Below are 26,537 nucleotides of genomic sequence, written 5' to 3' on the forward strand. Positions count from 1 at the left end.
CAAAGATGGAAAAGTATTTTGATTTATTTGAGACAAATGTCATATTTATCGGTTATAATTAAGAAGAGATGTCTTGTATGTTATCAGATTGAACTCTTGAGTTTCGTTAATTAGCTTAAGGTGCAGCATGAGCACGATAATTAATGTTAATAATAAATGTTTTGAGCTCTATTTGTATGAGCATATTAAATCGATTCTAAAAGTAATTAAACAAAAGCGTACTAAAAAAACCTATCAATTAAAAACTTATAGTCTTACCATTTTAATTGAATAAGCTACCTCTAAACTAAGTGAGAAATTGACCAAAGAGGTCTATAAAGAAAACATGCCACAATGAGGCAAACTAACAAAGAAATCAATGAGCCATAGGCCAAGAACAGATGGCCATTACCAGCAATAAACGTTAACTGAATCACAAAGGTTTAGAGCCACTCAAAAATCGAAGAGTTAAATCGAAATGCGAATCGGGAAAAACGGAAAAAGCGAAGCGCCTAAAATAATATTGTAATCAAAAATGCGAAATGCAAATGAAATGCAGGTGGTGTGCACACTTAAACACACAACTGCACTTACAACGACAACTGTAACAATAACGGCCATCGGAGGTATGTACAACAACAAAAAGTGACCAGAGAGTGAAGTGGGTGGCATTTGGGCAGGGCGAGGGGGCGACAAAGGTGAGTTCGCTTATCAGGCCCAAAAGCAAACGCAAAAATGAAAAAATAAAAAACAGCAACAACCACAAACGCCGGATATGAGCGCCACTTAAAAACTGTAAAAACAATGAACAAGCAACAAGTGTTCCAGACGACTACACCGAAAATAAAGCATTTACATTTTCAGGTTTCACATTTAAATTGATAATTGCATTTTATTAACTTTGATAAGTGAACAATTAATAAAATACAGCATTGATCAGGGGTTTGATTTTGTTACTTATTTTCGAATTCGATTGCAATACTATTACGTTTTTTTTTTATAGTTTAATATTTATTTTTATTCTGTGTGACTACTATTCAATTCGATTTTTCGCAGAAACAAATGGATCATCTATTTGTTCCCCGTGCAGACAGACAGACAGGCGAGTACAAACAGACCAGCAAAGAGAGCGTTAAATTTGCACTTACCGTTCCGCAGAGAGTCACAATCGGACAACAACAAAGTCTGCAAGAGGGAACAGGTAGCCGATTCACAGGCAGGCCAATTAATGAACGCGACAAAATGGCAAATAATACTTTGGAAAATGTCCACGGCAAGACCGTAAAAGTCAACTAAAGTACGGGCTGGTCTGACACACATGCTTCACATTCCCTATTACGATGCTTAGGATAGCTTATGATTAATCTTAAAGTTTACAATAACTATTGCGATATGTTCTCACAAAGTTAAGGTCGCTGAAATTTGAATTTTTTGAAGGAAAATAATTCATCTTAATTCAGATTATTAGGACACCAAATTTTGGTATTACCGAATGCTTTTCAAGATAACAGCTATTTTAAAACGTATTTTTTGTTGCAAATACACTTTTGTTTGACTTTTTTAGCAAATAATATAAAGAACATCCCAATCTTTCGAGGCTTCACTGTGCCCACGCGGGGGAGTATCAAACGCACAAAGGGAGAAAGGAGAATGATGAGTACGCGAGCGGGAGCGGGGCAGTGAAGAAGAAGGTGGACCGAAACAGTTACCCACTAATTGCAAGCATGCGTCGCCGCAGCTTTTTGTCACCCGTCGACTGACGACTGTAATTGTAATTGCGCCTGTATTAGAGTTGCGGCTCAATCAAATGTCTCGCTGCGCAGCATTTACAGTTGCTGCGGCGGACATTTGCTGAATCATTTGTTTATAGCCGAATCAGAAATGTGTGTTTGTATTAATTACCGTTTTAAGCTGCCTCCTCTCTGCTTCTTCTCCCCCTGCTGTTGCTTCTTCTTCTTGCTAAGTGGGAATTGGAATTCTTTGCTGTCAAACACTTCAATGAAAACTTTTATGTGGAGCAATTGATAAAGCCGCGCTCACGCACACACTGACACTTTGCTGCCGGAATCTACGCACACACACACACTGGCATTTGTACGTTAAAATTAAGTACAATAATTCACTTGTTGTTGTTGCTGTTGGCTTGGCACTTGTCGACCGTTTTTTGCGGCACGCTTGCAATTAAACAAACAATTTCTCTCCTGCAGTCGCAATAACAATATTCATCGATCGCCGCGTTTTGATTAAATTGTTTGAATTACGTTTTCTATTGCTATTATTATTCTTCGAATGGACCGCAAGCGCGAGAAAGCTTCCGTATCGACCCGCACTCGAGAGCTTCGGAAAAATAACTGTGCAGCAGCAAGCGATCGAAATCGACTTTGGGGCCTATTTTTTCCACACCGGAGCGACAAGTGGCGATTACAGCAACAACAACTGGTTGTATGAATGAATTTCTGGTTTAAGAGAGCGGAAGAGAGTCGAAGAGCGGCGCTCTTTGGATTTCTCTTCAGCTTGCAGCAGGTTATTTTATTTATTTTCTGCTGAGTGATTATTATCATTATGAAGTGATCTGATTTGCTGCTGATATTAAAGCAAGACCGGTCAATAATTACACTGGCCAACACACGCTAATGGCTTTTTGAGTAGTTATTGAAAAAATTGACTCATTATGGTATTACATTTATACTCTTGGGATGCGATGTTTTGAATTTCTGTTATACTAACAGTATGCACAAATCTTAAACTTAAACTATTGTAGTCGAGGAGGGTTCGATTTCTTCGTGTCCTTAAAACTTAGCCGTGTAACCCAGTGTAATTATAGATTTTACTAGATTAATTCCAGCGGAAGACGCCTAAAATGCTTGAAATAATGATATGGTACGTGATTAAAACAAGAGCGAATCGTGTTCCCGATGGGATCATCACAGATCCGCATCCCCATTAGGGCGACAAGATGGAGATATCGTTCAGAAGAGGCACAATGTATGAGGTGATAATTCACTTGTACGTCACCCGCTCGCATTTGCATTCGCCATTCGACTCCACCATTCCCGGTCGACTAACTACGGTTATCCTCAATCAGCTAATTTATTTCCATGGAAAATATCGCCCCCACCTCGAGAAAGACGAACGATTTTCCCTGCCAAGGGGCTCCACCTCCATTCAAATGGGGGAAACCAAACAATTAAGCAAACAAAACGACAGCGACCACGGCTGCAGTCTCCAACTGCAGCTTCAGCTCCAGCTCGAACTTCAGCTCCAACTCGCCAGCTCCGACTTGATAGCCCCTCCAGATAGAAACTGTCAAACAAAACAAACTACACGATAGAAGCCAAACAAAGCGAGGCTTCCAAAGTGTGCTGCGTTTTAGTACCCGGTAATTGCGGGGTATATCATTGTAAAACAATTTAATTTAGAACCCTTCACCATATATAGAACGATATATTTATACTAAAATATTCAACCAAATTTACACTTTGAAAACTCTTAAAACGTTATACAAAATGAACATTACGCATTTTAAGCTTCTCATATACCTTGCTAACTTTCGAGCCCTTAATCGTGCATACTAAAAGGTATCTGGTAGTCTAATTTGCCATTTTACAAGCTTTCTTGTTTATTGTTGCCTTGCCTTTGTCTTTTGTTTTAGCCTGGCAAATGGTAGGCTAAGTACAAGGAAAGGCGTCAATGACGACCAACGAAGACGACTGACGTCGACCTTCGGCAACTACGCTATCAAAAAGGAAGTTCAAATGAGAAAAAAAAGAGTTAAGAAGAGAACACTAAAAATTGAGGCCCCAAGAAAAGGACAGGGAGATGCATCGAATATAAATTAACTGCCATGAACGAGGTAATGGAGCAACAATAACAAGACTACCAGTGGCAGCAGAGAGAGAAAAAGGATATACGGCAAAAGTGTAGCTTATCTATTAAACCAAAAATATATTAATATGCAACGCTTAAATATTATTATAATGTTAAAAATTAACTTGTTTTCATACATATTTATGATGTTTTATATATGTTGTTTAACTATTAAGCCTATACTTTCCAGTAGTTTTTCAATGAAATACTCTTATTTTCTAAACAAGATAATTAGTTTTCCGAGTGCATCGAAGAGAAAAGCAACAATGAAGGCTCCACAAAAAGCCAGAAAGCAAAACGACGACGCGCCGATGCTAGTGGGCGTGTACCGCTCCCCATCCGCCCACAGCTGCCGCTCCTCCTCCTCCTCCTCCTTCCTCCTTCCTCTCCACCACTGTGCCCGTGTGCAAGCCAAGTGCAATCTATGGCAGCGATCGGCCAAGTACAAATGGTTAGGAGATGCAACAGTAACAGCGAAAACAGCAACAGCCACAATGGCTGGCGAGGTCAAACAGCAATCAATAAAGGTCAGCGACTACCGCCGGGGCACGCCTGAGTGCCTACCGTCAATGCCGCTTTGCTGGATTGCTGGATTGTCGGATTGCTGGATTGCCCGATGGCCAGATGATCGGCAGAAGGGGTGGGCTCGAGGTGCAGAACCAGCTCCCAGCCCACACCCAATTCTCCCTCTCCTTCCCCCCTTTCGCAGTCACTTGCCCATTCATGCGGCCCACGATGAAGATGCTTTATGTTGCAAATTGAAAGCTGGACATCCAATCGACTGAAGAAGAACAAGACGAACACGGCGGAGAAGAAGAATAAGAGTAGACGTGGAGGCAGTGCCATGGGCAGTGGCAGCAGGAAGGTGGGAAAGAGAAGGCTGGCCGACAAATGTAGACAGTTGCGACTGCGCAGCCGCAGCAGCAGAAGCTCAATTCGCTGAGGTTGCTGAAGAAGCTGCGTCAGAAGCCCAGAAAGGTGGGAGCGAGAAGGAGCTAAGCTGAGGAGAGGGAGAAGATCGCTTAACCCTTTATGGCCTATGATAGTATGATTGGCTGACTTTATATTAGGAAGTACATTTTATGAAAATTATGTTCTTCCGTTGAATATCTAAGAGGTGATGCTATTATTAGCAAATGATACTAAAATTTGAGCTAAAACATATTTTTAGATATTTTTAAACGTTTGAAACCTCTTTAAATATTAAACAAATATCTTTACAAGTTCTTGGCTTAAAATAGAATAACGATATTATAGAGAAATTAATTGCGCAAGTTATTTGTTTTTTCTAACAGCCCACCAGCAGGATTCCCTTGGGCAACATTGGGTTAATTAGCTAAATGGCGGATGTCGATGACTGTGGCATTAGGCGTATGTTTCTTGGCTATTCCTTGGCTGCACTGTCGGCCAACACCGACCGGCCAACTGAGCGACCAGCGACCCTGTCCCGCCCCCGCAGCTGTTGCTTCCGAGGTTGCACAGCTCCCGGTTCCAAAGCCGCGGCTAAAACCATCGGTGATGATGATGACGATGATGATGATGATGATGAGGATGCTACCAAGTGGCCTCTGCCTTTTTGAATGCATCTTGTGGCGGCTGCTATCTGCCTGGCCATGGCATCCACAAGATATTTTTAATGGCCCAGCTTCCTTTTTGCAGATGCTCTGCTACTTTGCTTCTGCCGTTTTTTTTTTGTTGGTCCGATTTTTGTGAATGAAGTTGTTTTAGATACACACACACACTCATACTCCACTCCGCTGGCAGAGAAGTAGCACCATTATCGCACTGACATGTCTGCTGGATGTCGCTGCTGCCCACCACCCCCTTTTTGCGCCCGCCAGCCCACCGGCAGCCGCCCACTTGGCGGTGTGTGTCACCTGTTGATGGATTTCGTTGTTTGATTAACATGAAATGGCATCGCATCCAATCCCAGCCGATCTTGATGCCTTGAGTGGAGTAGAGTGGATTGGAGTGGATTGGATTGGAGTTGAGACGCCGACTCTAAGTGACTTCGTCCCAGTTGGATCGCCTGGCGGATAGTTAGCCAAATGTCGGAGATTGATGAGGTGGATGGGTTAAGTGATGGCCCCGAGTGGAATGGCCAAGGAAATTGTGGCTTTTGATGGATTTCAATGTACTTACTCCTTGGAAGCGTTTATCTAAATAGCCCGCAACCTTTGCGGCCAATGATATGATATTCATTCCAAAGAAAAACGGGTTAACATTTTTAAGCTTGTTCGCTAGTTGGTACGATTTGTAACCAACAAACATGTTTAACTTATTTTAATAACTTACATGTTATATATTTAAATATATTTTTAAGTAGTAGACAAAACGAGCAATTTAAAGATGTAAAATCGCAGACTCCGATTTGTAGACATTTGTTGACAATAAAAGTAGGTAAAACCAGGTACGACAAACACATGGCATAATTATAAATTACTTAAAGGGTACGCCTTTTAGGACTACCTGTGACGTATCTTTGCCACTATAAATTCCTACGCGCCGAACGCCATTAGTACATTCAATACCAAACTGCCAAGCAGTCAAGATGTCGAGCTCTAAACTTGCCCTTCTTATTCTGGTCATTGCCTGTTTGGTCCTTATCGCATGGGCACGACCCAGGTCGAGATCTTCAATACTCAATGAGGTCACATCGCTGCCGGCGGAGAGAAGAATGAGCAACGAAATCATGGACCAGATATCGCCCATGAGGAGGCCACACAGGAGGGATTATTTCGTGAAGAGGCGCCCGGTCATCAGCTCTAGGATGATGATGTCCAGAAGTCCCTTCCTCGAACGTCTTTACAACGATCCAGTGCCGGAGATTGCACCAGGTGGAGCCAACTACTTTGGCAATGACGTCCTGCCGCTTTCAACCTACGAGATCCTGGAACCAGAGTCATTGTATTAGAAATAATCTCTAAGCACTAAATATGTAAACGAATTAAATTTAATTTAATTTTACAACTGACATTTTGTTCATACAAAGAATGAAAAATATAATTGATAGTTTGATAAATAAAATTCAAGATAACCCACATTTATTTTAGTCGGATTTATGGACCTGGGAAAACCCCACTGAAGCTTTTATGTTACTTGTGTTCAACTAGTTTCCCAGCGATCTCTAGAGGATCTGCCATTCAGCTAATCGAAGCCAACAGCTCCGAGGGACGAACCCATTTCGCTAACAACAATCAACACTCGTATCATCAACAATCCGAACAAACTACAACAACATAATCAACGGCGCAGCAACAAAACGCTTAAATACGCAACGGGCAGAGAGTTCGAAAAAAGTAAAAAAATAAGAGTCCAGAATCGAGGAGGTGCATCCCAAATGCCATGTAGGAATCCATGTAGGAACATTGGGTTGGCGTGTGTATCTGCGAGTGGCCATATCCCCCAAGGAATGAATGTTTCTGGTTGTCGTTCTGGCCAGAGGACAAATCTCTATGGCCGGAGGCGGAGAGCGACTGGCCGAGCGACCGAACGCAACAAGTGTTCCAAATCAAAACGGAAGCACAGCCCAGGCCATGGCCATGGTAGCTCCGGTTGGCCAGGCCAGGCCGCTCCTTTATGCCGCATATGTACATGGCTTTTTGGTTCGACATGGCAAAAGCATTTGGAAAATGTAATTTACAACGCTCAACGCGGAGTAGCGACCACTTCGCACACACATATGTGTATATAGATATATATATTTGCCCGGGGAACTGGTCAACTTTGGTCGGACTCGGTCGCATCAAGAGCCACTCAACCTCAAAGTTGAACGGCATCGGCATCACCTGCCACCGATCTCACACTGCCAGCGAATCGCGCTCGGATTGAAATCCAAGAAGCTAAAAAAAAATAAAGGAAACAGGAGCCTCCGGGCAGGAAAAGATTGATCGAGTTGGAGATACCCTATAACTAGTAACGAAATGGGTGGCATATTAGCGGGGTTGTGATACTGATAAATTTCCAATTCGATGCTTATTACTTTTTTCTTGACCCAAAACATAAGGTAGCACAAAACAACCCATCGATACAGGGTATTCTGAATGAAAAAAGTGCTTAACTAAGAAGAACAAGTGAGCGCAGATTTTAATTTTAACCTTTTTGGTCTCGTTCTTTCCACTCCAACTCCGATGGCTTCTGTGCGCCCAACTTTTCCTGGCTGGCTACATCAGTTTCTTCGTACTTTTTTTCTTCTGTTTTTAATTTGCTGCACCGCTTCATAGAGCATTTTTCATTAAATTCCTGAATTAAGGCATTCCTCCGTGGCCTCCCATTGGACGCTGGTCATGTTCTGAAATAAGAGCAACATAGCAACCTTGTCCAAGTCGAAGACGACGACACGGTGACGACGATGCCGGCAATGGCGATTGTTTAGGCCACGGCCAAGTTGCCAAGTGGCTTTGGCCACGACACTGGCTACCGGTTACGTTGGGAGTTCGCAACACAATTGGATCACACGTTGAAAAATTGTTTATTACGTTAATGGGCTACTACAAATTATTTGGAAAATAACACCATGCACTTACGATCCTAAAAACATTGCAATTAAATCAAATTGTTGGTATATGCCTAAGATGCATTTAAAGTTTGAATTTGCTATCATGTATTCCAAATTGCTATTTTGCTTGGAATAAATATCGTAATTGATGTACATATATCTGTCAAGCAATCTGTCCACGATTTATATAATTATATTAGCAGTGTATAACCAAGTTGTTTGGAATTTCATATTTATTTAGTTGCTATTTGTGGTCTCTGCCCTTTTGAGGCATTTTGAGTTTGAAGTCACCATTTCCTAGATTGAGATCTCGTAAAAGGATAGAAATTAAATCAGTGTCAAAAATGCTTTATGATTGTCGAATATATTTGGTTTTCCATTGAAAAAGGGATTAAAATGCATTCGTTGTGTTTGAAAATTGAATGGATACATTGTTGCTTTGAAAATATATACATAAATTACATTTATATTTATATAATTTAAAAATGATATACAAAAAGTTGTAGTTAAAGTACTCTCGCAATGATAAACCTATTCAATTTACGAACTTTCACTGTTGCTAACTGAAATCCATATCGCGCCGGCTGCAGATTTTCATGACATGAGGCCAGAACAAATCCATGTTCAGATTCCCTTCCCGAGATCCCCAGCCAGGCCCAGCTGGTATCCAGCACAATTCACTTAAGGCCACCGCTTTGACTGGCCCCCAACCAGTGGCCCCACGAATCCAGAGCATTTTTCTAACTTCCTTTTACCAATAGAACAAAACCAGCACAAAGCGCCGCGGTTAAAGTGGAATGACAACAGGAGGGCTGGAGGAGATCGGTGGGTTGGCGATCGGCTAGATGGAGCAGGAGCCAACCGGTGGCGACCCAAAGCTATGCGAGAAAGAAACGGGCGCGAGATCAAGCCAGGTGAAGTCAAGTTCGAGTCACCGGTTGCATAGTTGACCAGATCGGGAGAAGCGAGAGCCGGAGATCCCAAGACTTTGCCACTCCATTGACCAGAGATGAGAGCGAATCGTGACTGGATGATTGCGGATATGGATTTCAAATGGTCAATATATGTATGTATGTTGTGAATTAAAAATGTGGTTAATGTACATATTTCAACGGTACTAAGTAATAGTAATCCTTAGGCAGTAATTAATGTCCTTTAAAATAATTTCCTTTCCCATTTGGAATAAACTTAAAAACACATTCCTTCTAAAATAGGAATCTATATCGAAATTGTTCCTAAATAATTAGTTTTTATATCACTTATGGGATCGTGTCACGCGGTCATCTCCAGTTGGAGCCACCAACTAGATACAGATATGCGCGGCGACCGCGACGACTGCGCAGGCGCAGCCAGCGGCAACTGGACTGCTGCGCTTCTGCTGCTGCTGCTGCGACTGCGCGGTTGCAGATACACTTTAGGGGCATGACATGACTCGCATACGAATTATTATAAACGATCTGGCGCAAAAACTAACAAGCGATGGGGCCGGGACTGGACTGGAATGGAATGGACCTCGCCTGCTGCTCTGTGGGATGTGGATGTGGATGGATGTGCTCTGTGCGGAGGTAGAGGTGCATGTGGATGTGGATGTGGATGCGGCGACCAAATGGGCGGCAAGGTGACGGCGAAGGCATCGGGCAAACGGGGAGCCGGTCGGTCGGTCGGGTGGAAGGTGGTGCGACGGACGAGTTATGGTGGCCAATTGCAAAGTTAATGGAGTTTGGCTACTCCAGCAGTGAGAGGAGCAGATGGAGCAGGGGGATCGGGCCTGAGCTTGGGGTTGGGCTTGGGATCGGGACCGGGATCGGGATCGGGCACGGGCGACTTGAGCGGATGCTGGCCGAGAAGATACAGCTACTGGTTCGCGACTCGGTAAAGATTGAACTTAATTTTGCACAAATGCAATTTATAGAAAATTGTTGCCACTTGTTTTCACGTTGATGGCACTCGGGCACCGAGTAGATCATCGGGCGGGGTGGAGCCGGCTGGAGATAATAAATGCAGGTAGCCATTGGATTCCTGGATTCTGCCCGATGCCTGCAGCTTGGCCATTATTTAAATTTTTCCCCTCCGCTGGCCATGCTACGTTTTGCAAAAATTAACAATTAAAATGTCTAATGGCAGAAAAAGTGAGGCGCGATAGAGAAGGAGAACCGGGCCGGATCATAAAGACGCTGGCCCATCCAGGTAGGTCGACATAGGTGACTCCTTCTTGGAACTTCCACTCATCAGGCGGGGCAATTAGTTTTCCCTTTTTTGTATCGGGCGCAGTTCATCTGGGGATTCGCGTAGGATCGATGGATGGATCGAGCAGAGGAAGTGGAAATGAGCGAATGGATTAGCGGGGTATGGTTTATTGGCGAGTCGCGGTCATAAAACTGCGTCCTAATCCATCAACGAACTCCTGGAATAATCTCGAATCGAGGGTCCCGTAGGACAGGTAACCGATACCTTGTTACACTCTGCGTATCGAGCTATAAAAAGACGCACTGCACCGTGTAAGCCAAACAGTCTTGATTGCTCGCAGCATTTGTCACAATATGCTAATTGTTCGCTATCTAATCGCCTTGGTCTTTTCCATTTTCATGGTGGCCACATCTCTAAAGATCGAGGAGCGCTACCGGCGGTGCAATGGCTACAAGATATCCACTCCGGATCGATTGGTCATCAAAATGGAACGACGCGGCGGAAAGTGTCCAACCAAGTTCCTAGAAAGGAGGCGTCTAAAAGTTTAAGATATCGAATAAAGGATCCTAAAGCCGAAAATCAGTGATGGAAAATTAAAGCCTCAGAGGCAATTTACCAATGTATCAAATTCAGTCAAGTGAAATTTAAAAATATAATTTGAGTTTACTGAGATCACCTGCTAAGCAAAATTAAACAAAAACTTAAAAAGAGGCACAATGAGTGTTTTTTAAAAATTTAACTATGACAAATTTTAAACTAGTGATTGGCAAATATATATATATTTATATTATAAGCTCCAATAATTTTAAATAATAATTCAAATTAATTTTTAATAAAAATAAAATGTTTCAGTAACAAAACTGAGTGTTTTTATTGACTTTCAGCAATAAAAGTAATACTTTTATCCAGTAAATGTTTTTACCCAATTATTTCAATTATAAGTCAGTTTTTTCAACATTTGGTCGCATTTAGTTTATTCGTAAATATTTATAACTTTTATTTAGAAAGATATTTTACATGTATAGTTTTGTGTAGGAGGTATTAGATGACACCAAGTTTGCATTCCTGTTTGTTGTTCTAATTACTTGTATTATACATTAGCTGGGACACTTAAATTTACAAAAGCACACACATTGAGGAATGCAGTTTTAATATATAAATAGCTTATTGAAGCATTGTATTTTATTTTACCACACCATATGCAAAGCGTAAATCAAGAAACGAAATATTTAAATTTCAAACTTTTGTGCTAATATTCAAATAAATAGGTACATAATTTATTTTTTTTTTTTGGCAACTACAATGGAACGAACATTTTTTCATACGTTTCGTAGACATTCAAAGGATAAGTTGTATATATATGTATATGGATATAGTTGAGTCTTAGCTTTAGTTTAATTGCTCTAAACATTTGCGTTTATCCATTATGCTAATCTTTGTGTTGTGGCTTATTTTTTTGGTTTTGGTTTGTTGAAATGCTTGAATTGTTAGTTTAACCAAGAGCTCTGGGTTCCGGATATTCTTCCCACTGTCCGGGAACTTACTTCCTAAAGCAGGAGATGGGATTAAAGTAGCACTGCCGGTATCTAACTTGACGTTTGCTCTCGGGCAGCCGATAAAGTTCATTCACATTGCCGTAGGTGGGACTCCTCAAATAGGCGCTGTAACTGCTATTAAAGTTAATCACAATTTGTCATTATCCACAATGGTTTCAATAGTGCTTTCGCCTTACGTGGGTCTGTATTGGGCAAAGAGCATCTGCAGCCGATCCATTGGAATATTGGGATAGATTGCCTGGGCTGGCATATCGTAGCCACCTCCATAGGCGCCTCGCACGTCCTCCGCGTCCTGGCCATCAAGTCCATCGGAGTCCTTAAATCGAACGAATAAGCTACATTTGTATCACGTTCTCCAAGGATATTACTCACCGGTCCTGTTTCGGCACCCGAAGGTCGGGCCTCGCTGAGGGCAAAGAACAGGGTGAGGAGTAGGCCGTAGCACAATAATATCTGCACGAATTTCATCATTTTTAAACGCTTCTGCACTGAAAGTATTAAAAAAAAACAGCCTTGTTTAATAGTCAATAGTTATGAACTGTTGTAGCATTCCAATTAATGCAAATGCTTGCAAAACTTCAAAGAAAAACCTCCAGGACTTTGTGCCCCGCTAATCCCGATGCACAAAGGTTGTCAAGAGGCGAGTTCACGCAAAAAACTTCGCCATGAAGTTCAGCTAGCCACATTTTTTAATTAAAGGTCCCGGGATTCAGTGGAATTGCCTTTATACGCATATTTATTATTTTGTAACACTTCAGACACCGTTCAACCTGAATGGCCGTCCAACAAAGCAAATGGCAGTTACTCAAAACACTTGCTGCCACAAACGTGACCTGCATTTCTGCCTTGCTGACGCAGATTGCTGTCCTGAGTACGGTTTTTCACCTTAGCCCGGCTTAAGTGCATTTCCGCAATTAAAAGCGGATATGGAGCTGCAGCTTAAACGATGCAACAACCGGACCCATACGGTCATCCACTTATGCGTTGCATCCGTAATACAATGGTCGATAGTGCAACGTGTGGCAGCCACACAATGGCCAGGGTGCATGGCCTTGTTGGCCAAACTTTAATTGATTTTATCAGAAGCTGACAAAAGACGTGCTGGGGTTCCCTTCATATATGCGATGTATGCGAGTACGTATTAAAGAACTTTCATGGCCTGTTTCGTAACGTGTTGTCAACTTGGTAAAAGTGATTGATCAAACAACGGGTTATTCAATCAAATCTTCAAAGCTATAAAGGTGAAAGGTCACTGATACACTTTTCAGAAGGTATGCAACACAACATATAATAAAGTATCCATTGCAAAAATCAAACGGAGTGAAGGAATCAGATTTATGATGTATTTTTTTGTGGTTACTTTATGTGCATACTAATAAGACTAATACGATAATACTAATTAGTATACAATTTGGATTATATTACATTACCTCCTTCCGCCTTATGAATTATTCATATTAAGTGCAGCTAGATCAAAAGTAATTACTAATATGAACGACACGTCCACTAAAACTGCAATCAGCAACTAATTACTTGAATTACATAAATTATGGCATCATGGTAATTTAAGTGGGTGTGAAATCAAAAGGAAAACCTCTCCCGCAGGACATGAATACATAAAGTGCCCCTGTTTGAACATAAATCCCCGTTGGGACGTGGAAAATGAGGTCATTAAATGACTTTCAGTATCATCATCATAATCATCATAATCATCTGCATGCAACAGGTAAGCGAGAAAGCCAAACCAACGGCGTGGGCATAAAAAGCCATATAGACATGGCCCATCGAGGACCTCAACGTTGTGGCCCGTAAACGTTAACGACTTGTCTCATTTGCTTGCTGCAGCTCATAAAATGTTGCTGCTCCTAGATGGTCCTTAAATTTCAAGCAGCTGGTTATGTGAATGCATTTTGCGACGGAGTTTGTTATGGTTCCAAAAATCTAAATTGCAAATTAGCTCTTTGTTTCGCAGAAATGATCAAACACATTCACATTGACTGGAAAATGGCAAGCGATTTGTAAATGGCCATATTTCCTAAACTATGGCATTTGTTTGGAACTATATTACCTGCTGAGATTTGTATTGGTAGTAGCACTATATTTTTCTGCCACTGAAACATTGATAAATATTGGCTCATATGCGAACATTTTCGTGTATAAATTGGCAAAAGTGCATGCGAATCGCTTAAAACACTTAAAACAAGTGAACTTACGCAGAGATAATTACAATGCCCACAAAGCGGCCAACTAAACTTTGAGCTCATAAAATATTTGTTAGATTAAGCAGCTAGCGGGTGATAAATAAAAACTAATGACGAGGTGGCCAACTTTTGCCCACCCAACGCAGTGGCTTTAGCTGGATCAAATGGAATAATAAAAGGCCAAAAGCGAACGGGGCCCTGAAGACCAACCCAAAGCCAAACATAATCAGGACACATTTATTGCCACCGATAAATAATGCTCGAATGTTAATTGGAAATTTAATCTCGCCGCCGTGGCAGCCAAAGAGTTGCAAGTACTAAAACACAAAGCGTTGAGAGAAAAAAAAAACGGAAAAGAAAAGTGCAATTTCACGTGGCACTTTAGACTTTAAGTTATTATCCTGGCAAACACGGTCGCTTAATTCCGGTTTAATTTCAAGTTCCGTTCACTTTTTTTTTGTCACATTTTGAGCCTGTGGCAATGGGAACTTTAAAATTAGCCAAGACCAAATGTCGTTGGGCAAATATTTGGCCGAAGGACCTGGCGTGGGCTTCATTAATGTGTGCGTCTGACAGGAGCCGGCAGGACGATGGCCGTGTCCTTGGCCAAGTGATTTATCTGGTCATATGATATTTTCGAGGCGGCAAATTAAAATTACGTCAGTCAGTCACCAAAAACTGGAAACTTCAGACATCTTCAAATACGTATCAAGATATTTGAAATGCTTCCTTTTGCCTTCCACGGGTGTGGAGCACTTGAAGTTGTATCGAGTTTCTTTGGGGGATCTGTTTTGTTTTTTGTGGTTACGTTCCGATTTGCGGAAAATGCGGTTCGATGTGGAAGAGTTATTTACCCAATTAGATTTCAAGTTAAAAAGCTGCGCATTCTTTTGAAGTGAAGGATTTTCGAAAATATGTCCTAAAGAATTTGTGGTTTTTTTTTCATTCTACATTGCGGTTAGGGATAAATTTAGAATATATCAATTGCCGCAGGTCTTTGGTTGAATTTTCTAGTACTTTTTGTTTGAGCTACTTAAATATTAATAAAAAGATGTCTATTTTGTTTATTTAACCTGATTATCACAGCACGAAGCGTCTTAAGCAAACAACAAGCTTGCCCTTCTCCGCCAGATTTTCCCCCTTACATTTCAGCGGAAAATTATCTGCCTCATTGATGCCCTTAACCCGCAGGAAAATTGCGAAGAAAACCGTAGGCGTATTCTAATAAATATTAAATGCAATTTGATTGCGGTTTCGGCGGGAATCGACCGAAGCTACAACAAACCAAATCAGAGCAAGTCAACTGAAGTTATTTATTATCAGCAACTCGAATCGAGATTGAAGTCCAAATCAAATGAGGTGAATGTTTTGTGCGTTCACCTGATTTTTCTACGCTTCATAAATAATTCACATAATTTTCAATGAGCAGCGGAAGCAGTTCCTCCTGATTTCGTCTGTCATTAGGTGGCTCTGGGAAAGTCCCTGAGGAAATTGATGCTCTGGCATATTCAAAACAAAAAGAAAAGCCAACAGGGTGGTAATATATGGCCTATGAATTGCACATACATATATGTACGTCAAAATGTGGGAGTTTTTCATGGGCAAAAAAGTAACCTTACTTTACCTTCAATGGTGTAAAGGCCTATCAATTTTCAGCAACTTTTATGAACTCAATTTAGGAAGAGCACCTTTGACTCAATTTAAACGAGAAACAAGCAAATTGTCTTTAACCATTCATTGAAGACATTTTTTTAAAGGATATTTCAGAAACTGAGATGCACTTTGAAATTATTTAGATACTTTATTTATTTTAGTTTTTGTTCACTAGTTCAAAAAGAAAATTCTGAATATTGTTCATATTTCTAATATTTAACTATTAACCAACTAGTTAGAAACATAATTCGAAAATTCTGCATATTTTTTAAACGTTTTTGACCGTAATGCGTAAAATATATTTGTGCTATATTATTTTAAAAACATCTAACATGAAGATTTCTATTTCGTTGATATTAACTGTTTCGATTTAACGCAAAGAGTGTAACTTGTACGATATGATATCAGCGGCTATAATTCTTGTGCCCTGCGATATTTCACCTGTGGCACAATTTCCGCGCCCACAAATTAATTGTGGCAGACACATAACTGCCCAATTCAATTAATCGCCGAATTCCAATTGGCGCAGGTAAATAGTATAATACTTACCGATACTTTTCGTCTGGATGAGATTGGGAATCGCCGGCAATGAAATTGGCGTCGGTAAATGAGAAAAATCTGGCGCCGGGAAATTCGTCAATCGGTAATTTGCGAATTATTTGTGTTAGTTTTTCGGCCTTGATGTGGAGTTTCGTTTGGTGGGAAGTTTGGATCTGATCCTTTGGTCGCGTTAACTAGTTGCTGTTGTCGCTCTATCGATGTGAACGCCAAGAAGGGAAATTGGTAACTCGATGTTGGCGATGCCTGCCACTGGGCTTTATATACAAAATAGCAAACAGCACCCAGGGCAGCGACGCCGGCAGCGACAGAAGCAGCAGCAGCAGAACCAGCAGCAGGAAGCACGAGCTGGCGGAACGGCCAGGAGGCTGAGGGGGCTGAGGGGGCGGCCCACCGGGTGGGGGTAATTCGTTAGGGGGAGTCTGCTTAGGCAAAGCTTTATGCCTCATGTCAAGCGGCACTGCAGTCAGCAGGAATAACACTTGTTTATACTACCTGGCAGGCGAGGAGGGTTGATGAGGTGCACAGATCCTTGAGTAGATTAGCGCTATATGGACGCAACTAAAAACAAGATAGGCGAATAAGACATTTTTTAAGATCTAGGGTCATTTTATTTGCATGAATCGTAATGATGTAGAAATATCACCGATCAAAATTAAACGTTAAGTTAAATAAATTAAATAAAGCAGCACAGGAAACTTTTAAAATGCCTTCAAATAAACCATTTTAATAACCAATTAAAATATAATAATACGGTTTTGAAAGTTTGCTGGCAAGAAATAATATTCGTATGTACCATTTTAATTTTAATTTCCGGTATTTCCTTAAATTGAAAGCTTAAAAGGACAAAAACTCAATGGCATAGGGCATCTTCCCGTCGCATACTCCCTTCAAAAATGCCAACATCCAAGTGCTTTCTGCCCGTACAATGGGGCGTATGAACAATGTGCGACTTATTAATTCACCACACGGACATGGACACTGTGGGTAGAATACGTGGACCACCCACAGGCACCGCCTACCATTCCATTCGCTTGGCGTGGTGAGTAGCAGCGAGTAACGGCACCTGTTGCTGATTAGCCCGACTCGTACGAAACCTGTTGCATACTTAGCAGCGCAGAGCACAGTATCTATGACGTTGAGATTACACAAAAACGAGTCGAAGTGCATTTAGACAGTAGGCTGGTAGGCCATACATCCGTCATTGATTTATGGCCATTGATAGGAAAATCGCGCCATGTGCGAAAGTGAGATTATGGCATAAACACACATAAAAATAGATACCCATCGGCGGTAATCTAATAATATAAGGTTGCATAGCATTCGTGGAAAATTAAGCACTTCCGCCGGCGAAAGCAGTGCATTTTAAAAATAATTATTACAGATGGGAAAATATAATATAAAATATAATATAAAAATATTATTTTAATTAAACTCATTAAATTCATCTTACATTTTACACTCATGCTGATTGCCGGGTATCTGTTAGTCGAAAAAATGAAGTTAGTTACTCACCACTTGTGTGTGCTTTTCGAAATCGACTTTTGCTCCCGATTCCCATCAATTAACGCTGGCAATTAGATGTACATAAAAGTCTATTAATGTGTGCTCCAACAAACTCATTAATGGCCACTATTGGCCAATAAAACTTTGCCTATCAACTTCGCAGCCAAGGTGGCTAGGCAATAATCGTGCTTTGCACACTTAAATCGATAGCCGGTTTAGTTTAACTGTTCATTTATAGGAAGACTGTTGGCCCATAGATAATAATATACATTGACTTTCAGTTTGATAGTTGGCAAAAAGTTCAAGCAACTGATTTGAATTTAAAAGGCGGAAAGGTTGATTGCAAAATTGTGTACCTTGAAATTATTTTTCAAAAGAGCACCGAAAAAAATTTTGAAAATAAATAATAAAAACTTAAGAAATTTATATAAAAGAGAATATTACGTATACGCACGGTGGGCATGCCAAACATAAACTTTAAACGCAGTAAAGGCTGTAAATCAATGAACCCCAGATCTTTACATTTATAGAGATACTGCTCTTTACATTTATAGAGATACAGCTGCAGATATCAGTTGAAGATAGTGAAGAATACTTCCGCTTGGAGCACGCCCACAATTTGCACCCGAATATAGATCGTAAAATAACACGAACTGAGCGCATGCGATGGATTTGCTGAGGATTGCGATTTATGGTTATGTCAATCAGCATTAGGCGGTATAGCTAGGATTACCTGTCTACCCGAAATTGCCCTCAAATATACCCGCAAAATTTATACTCCCGTACGAGTATGGGTGTTTGAATTAATTTATTTATGAATGCCGTTGGACTTATCGCTGGTTGTTTATTTATAACGCAGATTCACAGTGAGTTACAAATGCACAGATACATTTACAGATACTAGATACAGATACAGATACAGATAACGCTAGATACAATTACAGAACTCGAGGATTTCAGTTAATGGCGCGAACAACTCTCACAACAGCAGCGCAGCAATATCAAAACGGTTTTTTTTTTGTTTGAAAACACATCTCTGACGATCAGTTGGGTTCTGAAATGTTTGTGGCTTTTAATCCACTCCAGAGACGACTTTTATGCTGTATTTTTTGTTTTGTTTAAAAGCAGCTGACGGCATTGAAATAGCAACGCCAGTACGCTCGGCCACCGCCGGATCCGGATGGTTGGATACGCCGGCTACCAGCTGGGGAACCCGAATGGGTGGACGTTCCAGATCGATCTGCGCCCGCTCTTCTCTGAAAGCTCTTTGGCATTAACTGAAATTTTCTTACACATCGCGCTGCTAATTTTATGTCTTATATTGCAATTTAGGTTTTATGTTCCAACTTACTGTTTCGCCAGTGGCGCGATTGATCTGGTTCAAATCTTTGAAATCATAATCCAACAATGTTCCCGCATCGTCGTCACTGTACATGCCTAAAAGCAAACCACGTTTCTTAGATCTAATCCTTGTATGGATGTAGTAACAATCACATACCATCCTCCCTAGCTTGATGATGCTCCATTCCGTTGTGCGAATCGCCGAATTTGCCACTTAAAATGTTTCTATCTCCGAAGAATTCGCCAATTCTTTGTTCACTTCGTTCCTGTTCGAGGGCATGATGCAAAGCAACCATAAGACGATCCAAAAGTAATGCTGCACGCTTGGGAACCACCATCTAAAAGTGTATAAATGAGAAAATTAGGTATTTGGAAAATGCGTCTTGCTTATAATTGATAAGTGAGCTTTTCTTAGAAACTTCTGTCTGTACTACTGTAATTTTCAATTAGTTAAATGTTTTCTTTTTTCGAGGTCTTTAAACCCACTTCCCACGCATCCCAAACATGAGCCCACGGAATATTTAATTTCTGGATAAAAGTGCTTTCGCCACAGTCTGCCCTCGTTAGACACCAACACCAAATAGTGTGCACCTGGCATAATCAAAGTGATGTGACGTCAGCTCGGCTTTCAAGGGGAAATATAGCTAGGGGTCATAGTCGAAAAGCAATCAAATGAAAAATATACAATTACAAATTGTGTGTAAGTTGATAGGGATTCAAAACAGGCAGTGACCAACGCGACCCACGCGAAGATTCCTTCTTAATTTTTTTCGCTTTATAATTTTCGGAGATTTTGCTTACCGGATACTCGTCGTAGCCCTCGTCGGCTGGGGCACTAAAAATCTCCTCCGGCTGACTGGGGGCCGACCTGGATCCACCCGCTCGCTTGTCATCCGCCGGTGTGTTGGCCTCCGGCAATGTCACCTCTCCGGCTGCACTGCCGCCGATGGTGAGCAGCTTGTCGGGGGATCGTTTGTCGGCGCCCGGATACACCATCAATTGCCGGCACATGTGCAGCTCAAAGTTCTGGATGAGGACGAGCAGGATAATCAACATGGCTGGTAGGTGATAGGTTCTGCACAACGGAGTGCCCTCCTTGCCGGCAAGACTTGTGCAACTTCTCCGCCTCCTGGCAGTTTGGCGACCAGGTGGTTGATGCATTCTTGTGTCTACGGGCGGGAAACTAATTAATGTCAAGCCTGTCCTGCGTTGAACACTTTTGAAAAATCAACTGAAGCGTTGGCTTTATGCGTTCGACGCTTTTATAGCAGCCAATTCCTTGGCAAATCACTAGTTTTTTTTTTTCTTTTGATTTACTTTTTTCGTCCTGCTACTGCTTTTTTACAGTAATGAAGCATTATAGACGCTTGTTAATCGGGATGGAGCTGGTCCAACAGTGAAATGCTTTTTTCATACTTTGATTTACGATTGCGGCACCCACTCGGCGTCCTTGTTGTTGCTCCTTGGTTGCGGCTCTTGCTGTAATTACTGAACATCAAAATCCATGTCCTGCCTGCAGCCAAGTTATTAACGCACACACACGTGCACACATATCGGCCATAAGTGGGTGGCATGATGTGTGTGTGCGTGTGTGTTTGTGTTGGTTGCAGCCTGTTGCGCTTTTTCGGTAGGTCGGCTTAATGAGCGAAATGTGAAAGTCCTTTTTCGGCCCAATTCGCCAGCCCACTTGTTGCTCGTTAAGCCCAAAAAATGAGATGCTGGGCGGAGGGATTGGAATGGCCACGAACTCGGTTGACTCCTCGCTGCATGTGTCCTTTCACTTCGTCCCTGTGTGGGCGCCACTTAAGTGTTTTGCATGCCAGCCCTTAAGATGTGGTGCATCCTGATTTAACGAAGGATTCTTGCTTGATTACTGCCTACACAAATATAAAATTAACCGCTAACTTATTTTATAGTATTCTTTAAAATTTCAACACGGTAAACTTTAACGATGACGCCACATTGTTTATAAACATTTCTATGACTTTTTTTCTTTACAATATTATACAAATTTTCTTTTTACATCCTTACGTTTTTGAAGTCTTCCCTAATGTAATAACGTGCATTGTGAAAAAAAAAACAATGAATTAAAGCTTAGCTCCAGCAAAACAGCAGGAGATATAAGAATCAGAGTTCATTGGCCATGAAACATTTCTAACCTATTAATTGCCTACTGTTGATTTCAACATGCAAATAGTAGTAAAACTACGAAAACAAGCCATAAATGTTTTATAAGGATTCATGTAAAACATACTTAAAGGCTTAAGCTTAAGCTTGACAAAGTTTAAGTGGCCGTACAATAAGTAGAGTTACCACTTTTAATGAATTTATTAAAGTAAAATGATTGATTGATTTATTTCCATTGTTAAATATCAGTAATATTAGTAGTAATTTTACAATAATTATAATAATTTTAAAATTGTTTGAAATGATAATTTAAAGTACGAGTTTTTATCTCCAGTAAAATGTAAACAAGTTCCACCACATATTTTCTTAGCTTATCCAAATTGCAACCGAACTCTTTCCCGATTTTTCAGAGTGTACTTTTCCTAACGCAGCATCCCTGGAGCATCTGACACGAGCACGCGCCTGCGCGCAAAGCACCCACCCGAGTAACGGGACTGTCAAAACACTGGGAGAGCGAAAGAGCGGGAGAGAGCCAGTAACCCAGTCAACTGGGAGCCTGCAGCCTCCGAGTTCTGCGGAAATCCAGTGTACGATGAGGAGCCAACTCAAACGGAAATAAGTCTGCAGTAATTCGTTCGTCGAAAGCGTGGCAATTGTGAGCTCAAACAAAAACAAAAACACCAGAAACGCAGCAAAAAGGACGAGAGACGAAGAACGAAGGAGATGCAGGCAGCCGAGCGAGGCAGTCGTGTGAAAATTGTTGTATCGAAAGTGCATAAAATGTGGCCCACAAACAATTAGCGGAATAAGCAGAGCACGGAGAACAAAACAAAAAGTCGGACTAACTAGAAAGCAAACAGGATGTCAAGGACTTGAACACGAACGCGAAGGGGGAGCGGCGGGCGAGACTAAGAACAGGACTTAGGGCGCTTCAGGAGCATCACAGCAAGTGACGCCAAGATGCGTGCCTACTACACGGCAAAGGATATGCGAAAATACGGCGATTTGAGCTATGAGTAAGTACCAAAATGAGCAAGTCCCCCCTTCTACATCAAAGGATTCCAAAAATGGAATGGATCTGAATGGGGTGATGGCGGCTTTTTGGGGCAAGGGACAGGTGTGTCATTGTGTGTCATCCAGTTTGTTTGCTTGGAGCTTTCAAGCCGAATGCCATTTCAACGCTTATCCATATCCTTCTGCCCCCCAAAACGTTCGATTCCTTTGCTTGGCCGTGTGTTTGCACGAGGAAAATGCAATTGCATGTGTCAATTGAAAATTTGTTTTTGTCCAAAATCGGATGGATGGGAAAGAAAATTTGTTGAAACAGATTTCTTCTTGCCCGGTAAAAGTGGGTTATTCTTTTCGCCAAATGGGATATTTATTTGGGATAAGTTCATTTATTTGAGTTTGATTTAATTATTTAAGTGGTATACCACCGGTTTTTACTAATGGCATTCTCATTCTGTATCTTTAGAAAGGACATGGGTACTTCTTATTGATCATTTAAAATCCTTTTTAGCTATTTGTAGTCGGTTTTTGTCAGTGCCTCCTATAGTTCCTACACTGCAACAACTTTTCATATGTTCATTTATTATTGCCTACTTCATTGAGCATTCCGTGGATGCATGTTAATGAGATTGTCGTGGCTTAAATTTGAAAACATTGACAGCATCACGTTCAGCTGTATTTCTTGACACGGGAACCACACTTCTGGGGGGCTGTGTTGGTGGCTCGAAGGACCTAAAGTGGTTGGGGCTTGGTCTAGGTGGGCAGCGGATTAAGGACTTTCGGCTGAGTGGCTACTCAGAGAGCTTCCTTTGTCTCGGGCAGTAATTTTATGGTTTGTTGCCTTAATTAATGGCTGACAGCATAAAAAACTGCTAACCACTATAGAGAATACAATGAACCTAGCAGAAGTTTGTGGCAAACATAGAAAGGTCAAGGGGGTGATGGGGGGAAGTGAATTACAAAAGGCAATGACCCGAATTAATTAAGGAAATTATTGAAAAGGATTATAGGGAGTTTTTTAAGTAATGATAGTATGCTCGTACAATATTGAATTCCTTTGGTAAATCTCCTCTTTGGATTCTATGAATAATATCCTAATCAAATATAAATCGAACCTTTCAAGATCTTTCTAAAACTTTTCAAACACCTTTCCTTAGTTTTTTCTGTTAGACATACAAATCAATCTAATCGTTTCCTTGTTGCTATTCAACAGAAGCAAATATCTGCTGGATCCGAAGTTTATGACCAAGAGGGACCTACAGCAGTACTATCGCTACTACAACATGAACAAGAACCGTGGACAATTCAAGAAGGTTGTGATTGTGATCTTCGCCCTCTGCGTGTTTTCCTACCTATGTGTGGACTACAATCTGAGGACGAAACTACTTCGTTTCCGTGATGGATTCGATTTTATGGCCCGCATCGAGGACCACTATGGTGGAAATGTGACAACGGCCTATTTCGTTGACACGACGGGCTGCCGGATGCCACACTTTGAGGTCAGCGACGACACCATTGCCCAGTTCATTTTCAAGCCACGTCCGTACAGCTGCAACAGAGCTCTGATCCGGACGAGCGACACAATTCCCGGACAGCTGCATCTCAATCTGGAGGCCAGTGAGCTGCTCGCATACTACAACATCAGTGACCTGTCCTCCGTTAATTGCAACTATACGGAGGTGAAGCGCAAAACCGATTCTAGTAACACCCACAGTCCGGCAGTGAGTTTTAAGCTGGACAAAGTTATGAAACTGCCTCTCAGCTCGGAGTTCATTTGCATGTGGTGCTATGATTCACTGGACAAACTCTTCTACAAGGACTGTCATTTTTTTGCAGTCGATAAGCCAAGGATTAGGCCCCCACTTAAGACTGGAACCGATAGGGTGAGCTTCAACAAGAGCAAGGAGGAGCAGGAACGGCTATCCGTAATGATACTCGGCATGGATAGCCTGTCGCATCTAAATTTCCTGCGCCAGATGCGCCGCACAGCGAACTACGTCCGTAAGCATCTGTCCCACGTGGAATTTTGGGGCTACAACAAGGTGGGCGACAATACGTTTCCCAATCTCGTGCCCCTGCTAAGTGGCCTGGATGATCAGGAACTGAATCTGGCCTGCACGCCAAAGACATTGCGATCCTATGATAGGTGCTCATTCATTTGGAAACGCTACCAGCAACTGGGTTATCGCTCCATTTTCGCCGAGGATGTGGCAATGCTCTCGGCATTCAATTACAATCAAAATGGGTTCCGAAAGCAGCCAACGGATTATTATCTGCGACCCATGATTATGGAAATGGAAAAGACTGTGGCCTTCAAGAAGGACCTCAACATGCACTTGTGCATGGGCAGCCGGAGGACGGCGGATGTGCTGCTCGAGTATATGAAGAAATTGGTGCCACGAATGAGCAGGGATCTTTACTTTTCATTTTTTTGGACGGTGGCCCTAACCCATGACTATTTTAATTTCCCCTCACTACTGGATGAGGCCATGTTGCAACAGTTGATGCAGCTGCAAGATTCCGGATTGCTCAATCGCACGGTGGTAATGTTGCTATCCGATCACGGACTGAGATGGGGTTCCTTTCGTCGTACCTACCAGGGCATGATGGAGGAGCGCCAGCCCCTAATGATGCTTTTGTATCCGCCATGGATGACCGAGCGTTATCCGGAGGCAATTGCCAATCTTAGGTTAAATGCCCGCCGGCTAACCACACCATTTGATGTGCACGCGACAATGTTGCAGCTGCTAAATCTTCACAATCTGGAGGCAGATCAGTTGCAACGCAGATCAACAGAGATGGACGAGCCGGATAGCACGCTGCCCAGAGGCATTAGCCTATTCCTGCCCATCCCGGCTGCTCGGACCTGCGAGCAGGCAGGGATTGCCGCCCACTGGTGCACCTGCCATCAGCGCCAGGAGCTGCAGACAAACGATCCACGTGTCCAGCGGGCGGCGCGCTATCTGGTACGCTTGATCAATAACCGACTGAAGGATAGCTCACAGTGCAGAACCCTATACCTGAACTCCATACTCCAGGCTCTGATTGCAGCGCCGCACTCGAAGATTGTGAAGAACATTTCCACGGACTACGCAGTGGACATCACCCTGCGACTGCAGACGAAGCCCGGGCTGGGTGTGTTTGAGTCCACGGTGCGGATGACGGGCTATACGACCGTACTAACGGGCACCATTAGTCGTCTGAATCTGTACGGAAGCCAGAGCTACTGTCTCAACGATCCGGCGCTAAAAATGTTCTGCTATTGCCACAGATAAGGCAATGGCAATGTAACTGGGAGCTTTCGGGGATGGGGAGGATGTGTTTGACGTCAAAGACTTGAAACCCATTAACGTAGCCTTAGCCATAAAACCTAGTTTATTTCTATGAAATAGCCAATGTTTGTATAAAAATACTTATCCAATTTTAGCCTTTGCCGTAAGGAGTTCCCAGTCTTAGGCACCTATGTAGTCACGGTAGTTGAGCGGAATTTGTTTATTTCCCACTAACTTAGAGGACAATAAACTGAATGAACTAATAATCGTAATAACCGCAGAATTACTTTGTGTATGTAAAATAAATGATAAGCTATTACTGACTAGGGAGGGAAGTGGCGAACATATAAATAAATAATAGTATCCAAAATATGTAGCACTTAATGTTGTAGACCATAATTGAGTTGTTATATACATATATAATGCACTTTTTGTTTAGTATCTCATGATTTATAGCCTTATGCTGAGTTAATAAATGAATAATAGGATGAACTTTTTATAAATGAGTCAATTGGGAATATCCCTTTCTAGTTACAAATTTATTTAGATGCTAAATTATATTTAGCCACGTACTTTAATAATTTTCATAACATTTATGAACCAATGCACATGTATATTTTTGGTGATTGACAATTTATAAAATGTAATAAATCTATAAAAAAAATCGAACGTTTTTATTTAACAAGACCATATATATAAAATTATAAATTTTGCTCTGAGCTCGTTTACCTGTTTTATATCATAAATTCAAATCCCGATAGCTATAACCACAATTTTATCGATA

At 41.6% G+C, this 26,537-nt stretch overlaps 6 protein-coding genes, 1 long non-coding RNA gene and 1 other non-coding gene across 13 annotated transcripts in view; 3 read left to right on the plus strand and 5 right to left on the minus strand.

The window, feature by feature from the left end:
- Samuel (SAM-motif ubiquitously expressed punctatedly localized protein) overlaps positions 1-2,335 on the minus strand; it is a 53,793-nt gene extending 51,458 nt beyond the window's left edge. For both annotated transcript variants that reach the window (NM_080362.4, NM_001298899.1), the window contains exon 1: positions 1,882-2,335. The gene's annotated coding sequence lies outside the window, so the exon portion shown is untranslated. The remainder of the gene's footprint in view (positions 1-1,881) is intronic.
- A 3,786-nt stretch (positions 2,336-6,121) lies between these two features.
- Positions 6,122-6,803, minus strand: asRNA:CR46264 (antisense RNA:CR46264). Its single transcript, NR_133079.1, has one exon.
- CG14915 (uncharacterized protein) lies at positions 6,364-6,869 on the plus strand. Its single transcript, NM_135638.3, has one exon. The coding sequence runs from the start codon at positions 6,398-6,400 to the stop codon at positions 6,758-6,760; it is 363 nt and encodes a 120-aa protein (NP_609482.1). The 5' UTR covers positions 6,364-6,397; the 3' UTR covers positions 6,761-6,869.
- A 2,938-nt stretch (positions 6,870-9,807) lies between these two features.
- On the minus strand, positions 9,808-10,235 carry lncRNA:CR45725 (long non-coding RNA:CR45725). Its single transcript, NR_124192.1, has one exon. It is a non-coding gene; the product is annotated as a long non-coding RNA:CR45725 (long non-coding RNA).
- Positions 10,236-10,849: 614 nt separating this feature from the next.
- On the plus strand, positions 10,850-11,299 carry CG43725 (uncharacterized protein). The gene has a single exon (NM_001273445.1). The coding sequence runs from the start codon at positions 10,885-10,887 to the stop codon at positions 11,077-11,079; it is 195 nt and encodes a 64-aa protein (NP_001260374.1). The 5' UTR covers positions 10,850-10,884; the 3' UTR covers positions 11,080-11,299.
- A 202-nt stretch (positions 11,300-11,501) lies between these two features.
- Positions 11,502-16,736, minus strand: AstC (Allatostatin C). Of its 2 annotated transcripts, none has more exons than NM_001169477.3 (4): positions 16,491-16,736; positions 12,460-12,575; positions 12,264-12,403; positions 11,502-12,198 (listed from the first exon to the last, which is right to left on the minus strand). In NM_001169477.3, the coding sequence occupies exons 2-4, from the start codon at positions 12,556-12,558 to the stop codon at positions 12,072-12,074; spliced, it is 366 nt and encodes a 121-aa protein (NP_001162948.1). In that variant the 5' UTR covers positions 12,559-12,575; positions 16,491-16,736; the 3' UTR covers positions 11,502-12,071. The 2 variants fall into 2 exon arrangements, with proteins under 2 accessions (NP_001162948.1, NP_523542.1); NM_078818.5 differs by having other exon boundaries at positions 11,502-12,201.
- A 2,059-nt stretch (positions 16,737-18,795) lies between these two features.
- AstCC (Allatostatin double C) lies at positions 18,796-20,566 on the minus strand. Of its 2 annotated transcripts, none has more exons than NM_135639.4 (4): positions 20,148-20,566; positions 19,504-19,684; positions 19,357-19,442; positions 18,796-19,261 (listed from the first exon to the last, which is right to left on the minus strand). In NM_135639.4, exons 1-4 carry the CDS (start codon positions 20,505-20,507, stop codon positions 19,124-19,126), a joined length of 765 nt encoding a protein of 254 aa, NP_609483.2. In that variant the 5' UTR covers positions 20,508-20,566; the 3' UTR covers positions 18,796-19,123. The 2 variants fall into 2 exon arrangements, with proteins under 2 accessions (NP_609483.2, NP_001285830.1); NM_001298901.1 differs by having other exon boundaries at positions 18,796-19,282.
- Positions 20,567-22,057: 1,491 nt separating this feature from the next.
- CG16854 (uncharacterized protein) lies at positions 22,058-26,310 on the plus strand. Of its 3 annotated transcripts, none has more exons than NM_001298902.1 (2): positions 22,058-22,489; positions 23,695-26,310. In NM_001298902.1, the coding sequence occupies exons 1-2, from the start codon at positions 22,434-22,436 to the stop codon at positions 25,754-25,756; spliced, it is 2,118 nt and encodes a 705-aa protein (NP_001285831.1). In that variant the 5' UTR covers positions 22,058-22,433; the 3' UTR covers positions 25,757-26,310. The 3 variants fall into 3 exon arrangements, with proteins under 3 accessions (NP_001285831.1, NP_001245974.1, NP_609484.1); NM_001259045.1 differs by having other exon boundaries at positions 23,695-26,017; NM_135640.2 differs by lacking the exon at positions 22,058-22,489 and having other exon boundaries at positions 23,668-26,017.
- Positions 26,311-26,537: the final 227 nt, after the last annotated feature.

The sequence above is a fragment of the Drosophila melanogaster genome, chromosome 2L (genome assembly GCF_000001215.4).
Source record: "Drosophila melanogaster chromosome 2L".
NCBI lineage: Eukaryota > Metazoa > Arthropoda > Insecta > Diptera > Drosophilidae > Drosophila > Drosophila melanogaster.

Coding starts and splice junctions, on each gene's coding strand:
- CG14915 (NM_135638.3), top strand. CDS start 6,398: ATGTCGAGCTCTAAACTTGCCCTTCTTATTCTGGTCATTGCCTGTTTG.
- CG43725 (NM_001273445.1), top strand. CDS start 10,885: ATGCTAATTGTTCGCTATCTAATCGCCTTGGTCTTTTCCATTTTCATG.
- AstC (NM_078818.5), bottom strand. CDS start 12,558: ATGATGAAATTCGTGCAGATATTATTGTGCTACGGCCTACTCCTCACC. Junction 12,404..12,459: donor CGGGTGCCGAAACAGGACCG/GTGAGTAATATC, acceptor GTTCGATTTAAG/GACTCCGATGGACTTGATGG. Junction 12,202..12,263: donor TTTGCCCAATACAGACCCAC/GTAAGGCGAAAG, acceptor TAACTTTAATAG/CAGTTACAGCGCCTATTTGA.
- AstCC (NM_001298901.1), bottom strand. CDS start 20,507: ATGCATCAACCACCTGGTCGCCAAACTGCCAGGAGGCGGAGAAGTTGC. Junction 19,685..20,147: donor AGGGCTACGACGAGTATCCG/GTAAGCAAAATC, acceptor ATACACTTTTAG/ATGGTGGTTCCCAAGCGTGC. Junction 19,283..19,356: donor ATCGCGCCACTGGCGAAACA/GTAAGTTGGAAC, acceptor AGAAAATTTCAG/TTAATGCCAAAGAGCTTTCA.
- CG16854 (NM_001298902.1), top strand. CDS start 22,434: ATGCGTGCCTACTACACGGCAAAGGATATGCGAAAATACGGCGATTTG. Junction 22,490..23,694: donor TACGGCGATTTGAGCTATGA/GTAAGTACCAAA, acceptor GCTATTCAACAG/AAGCAAATATCTGCTGGATC.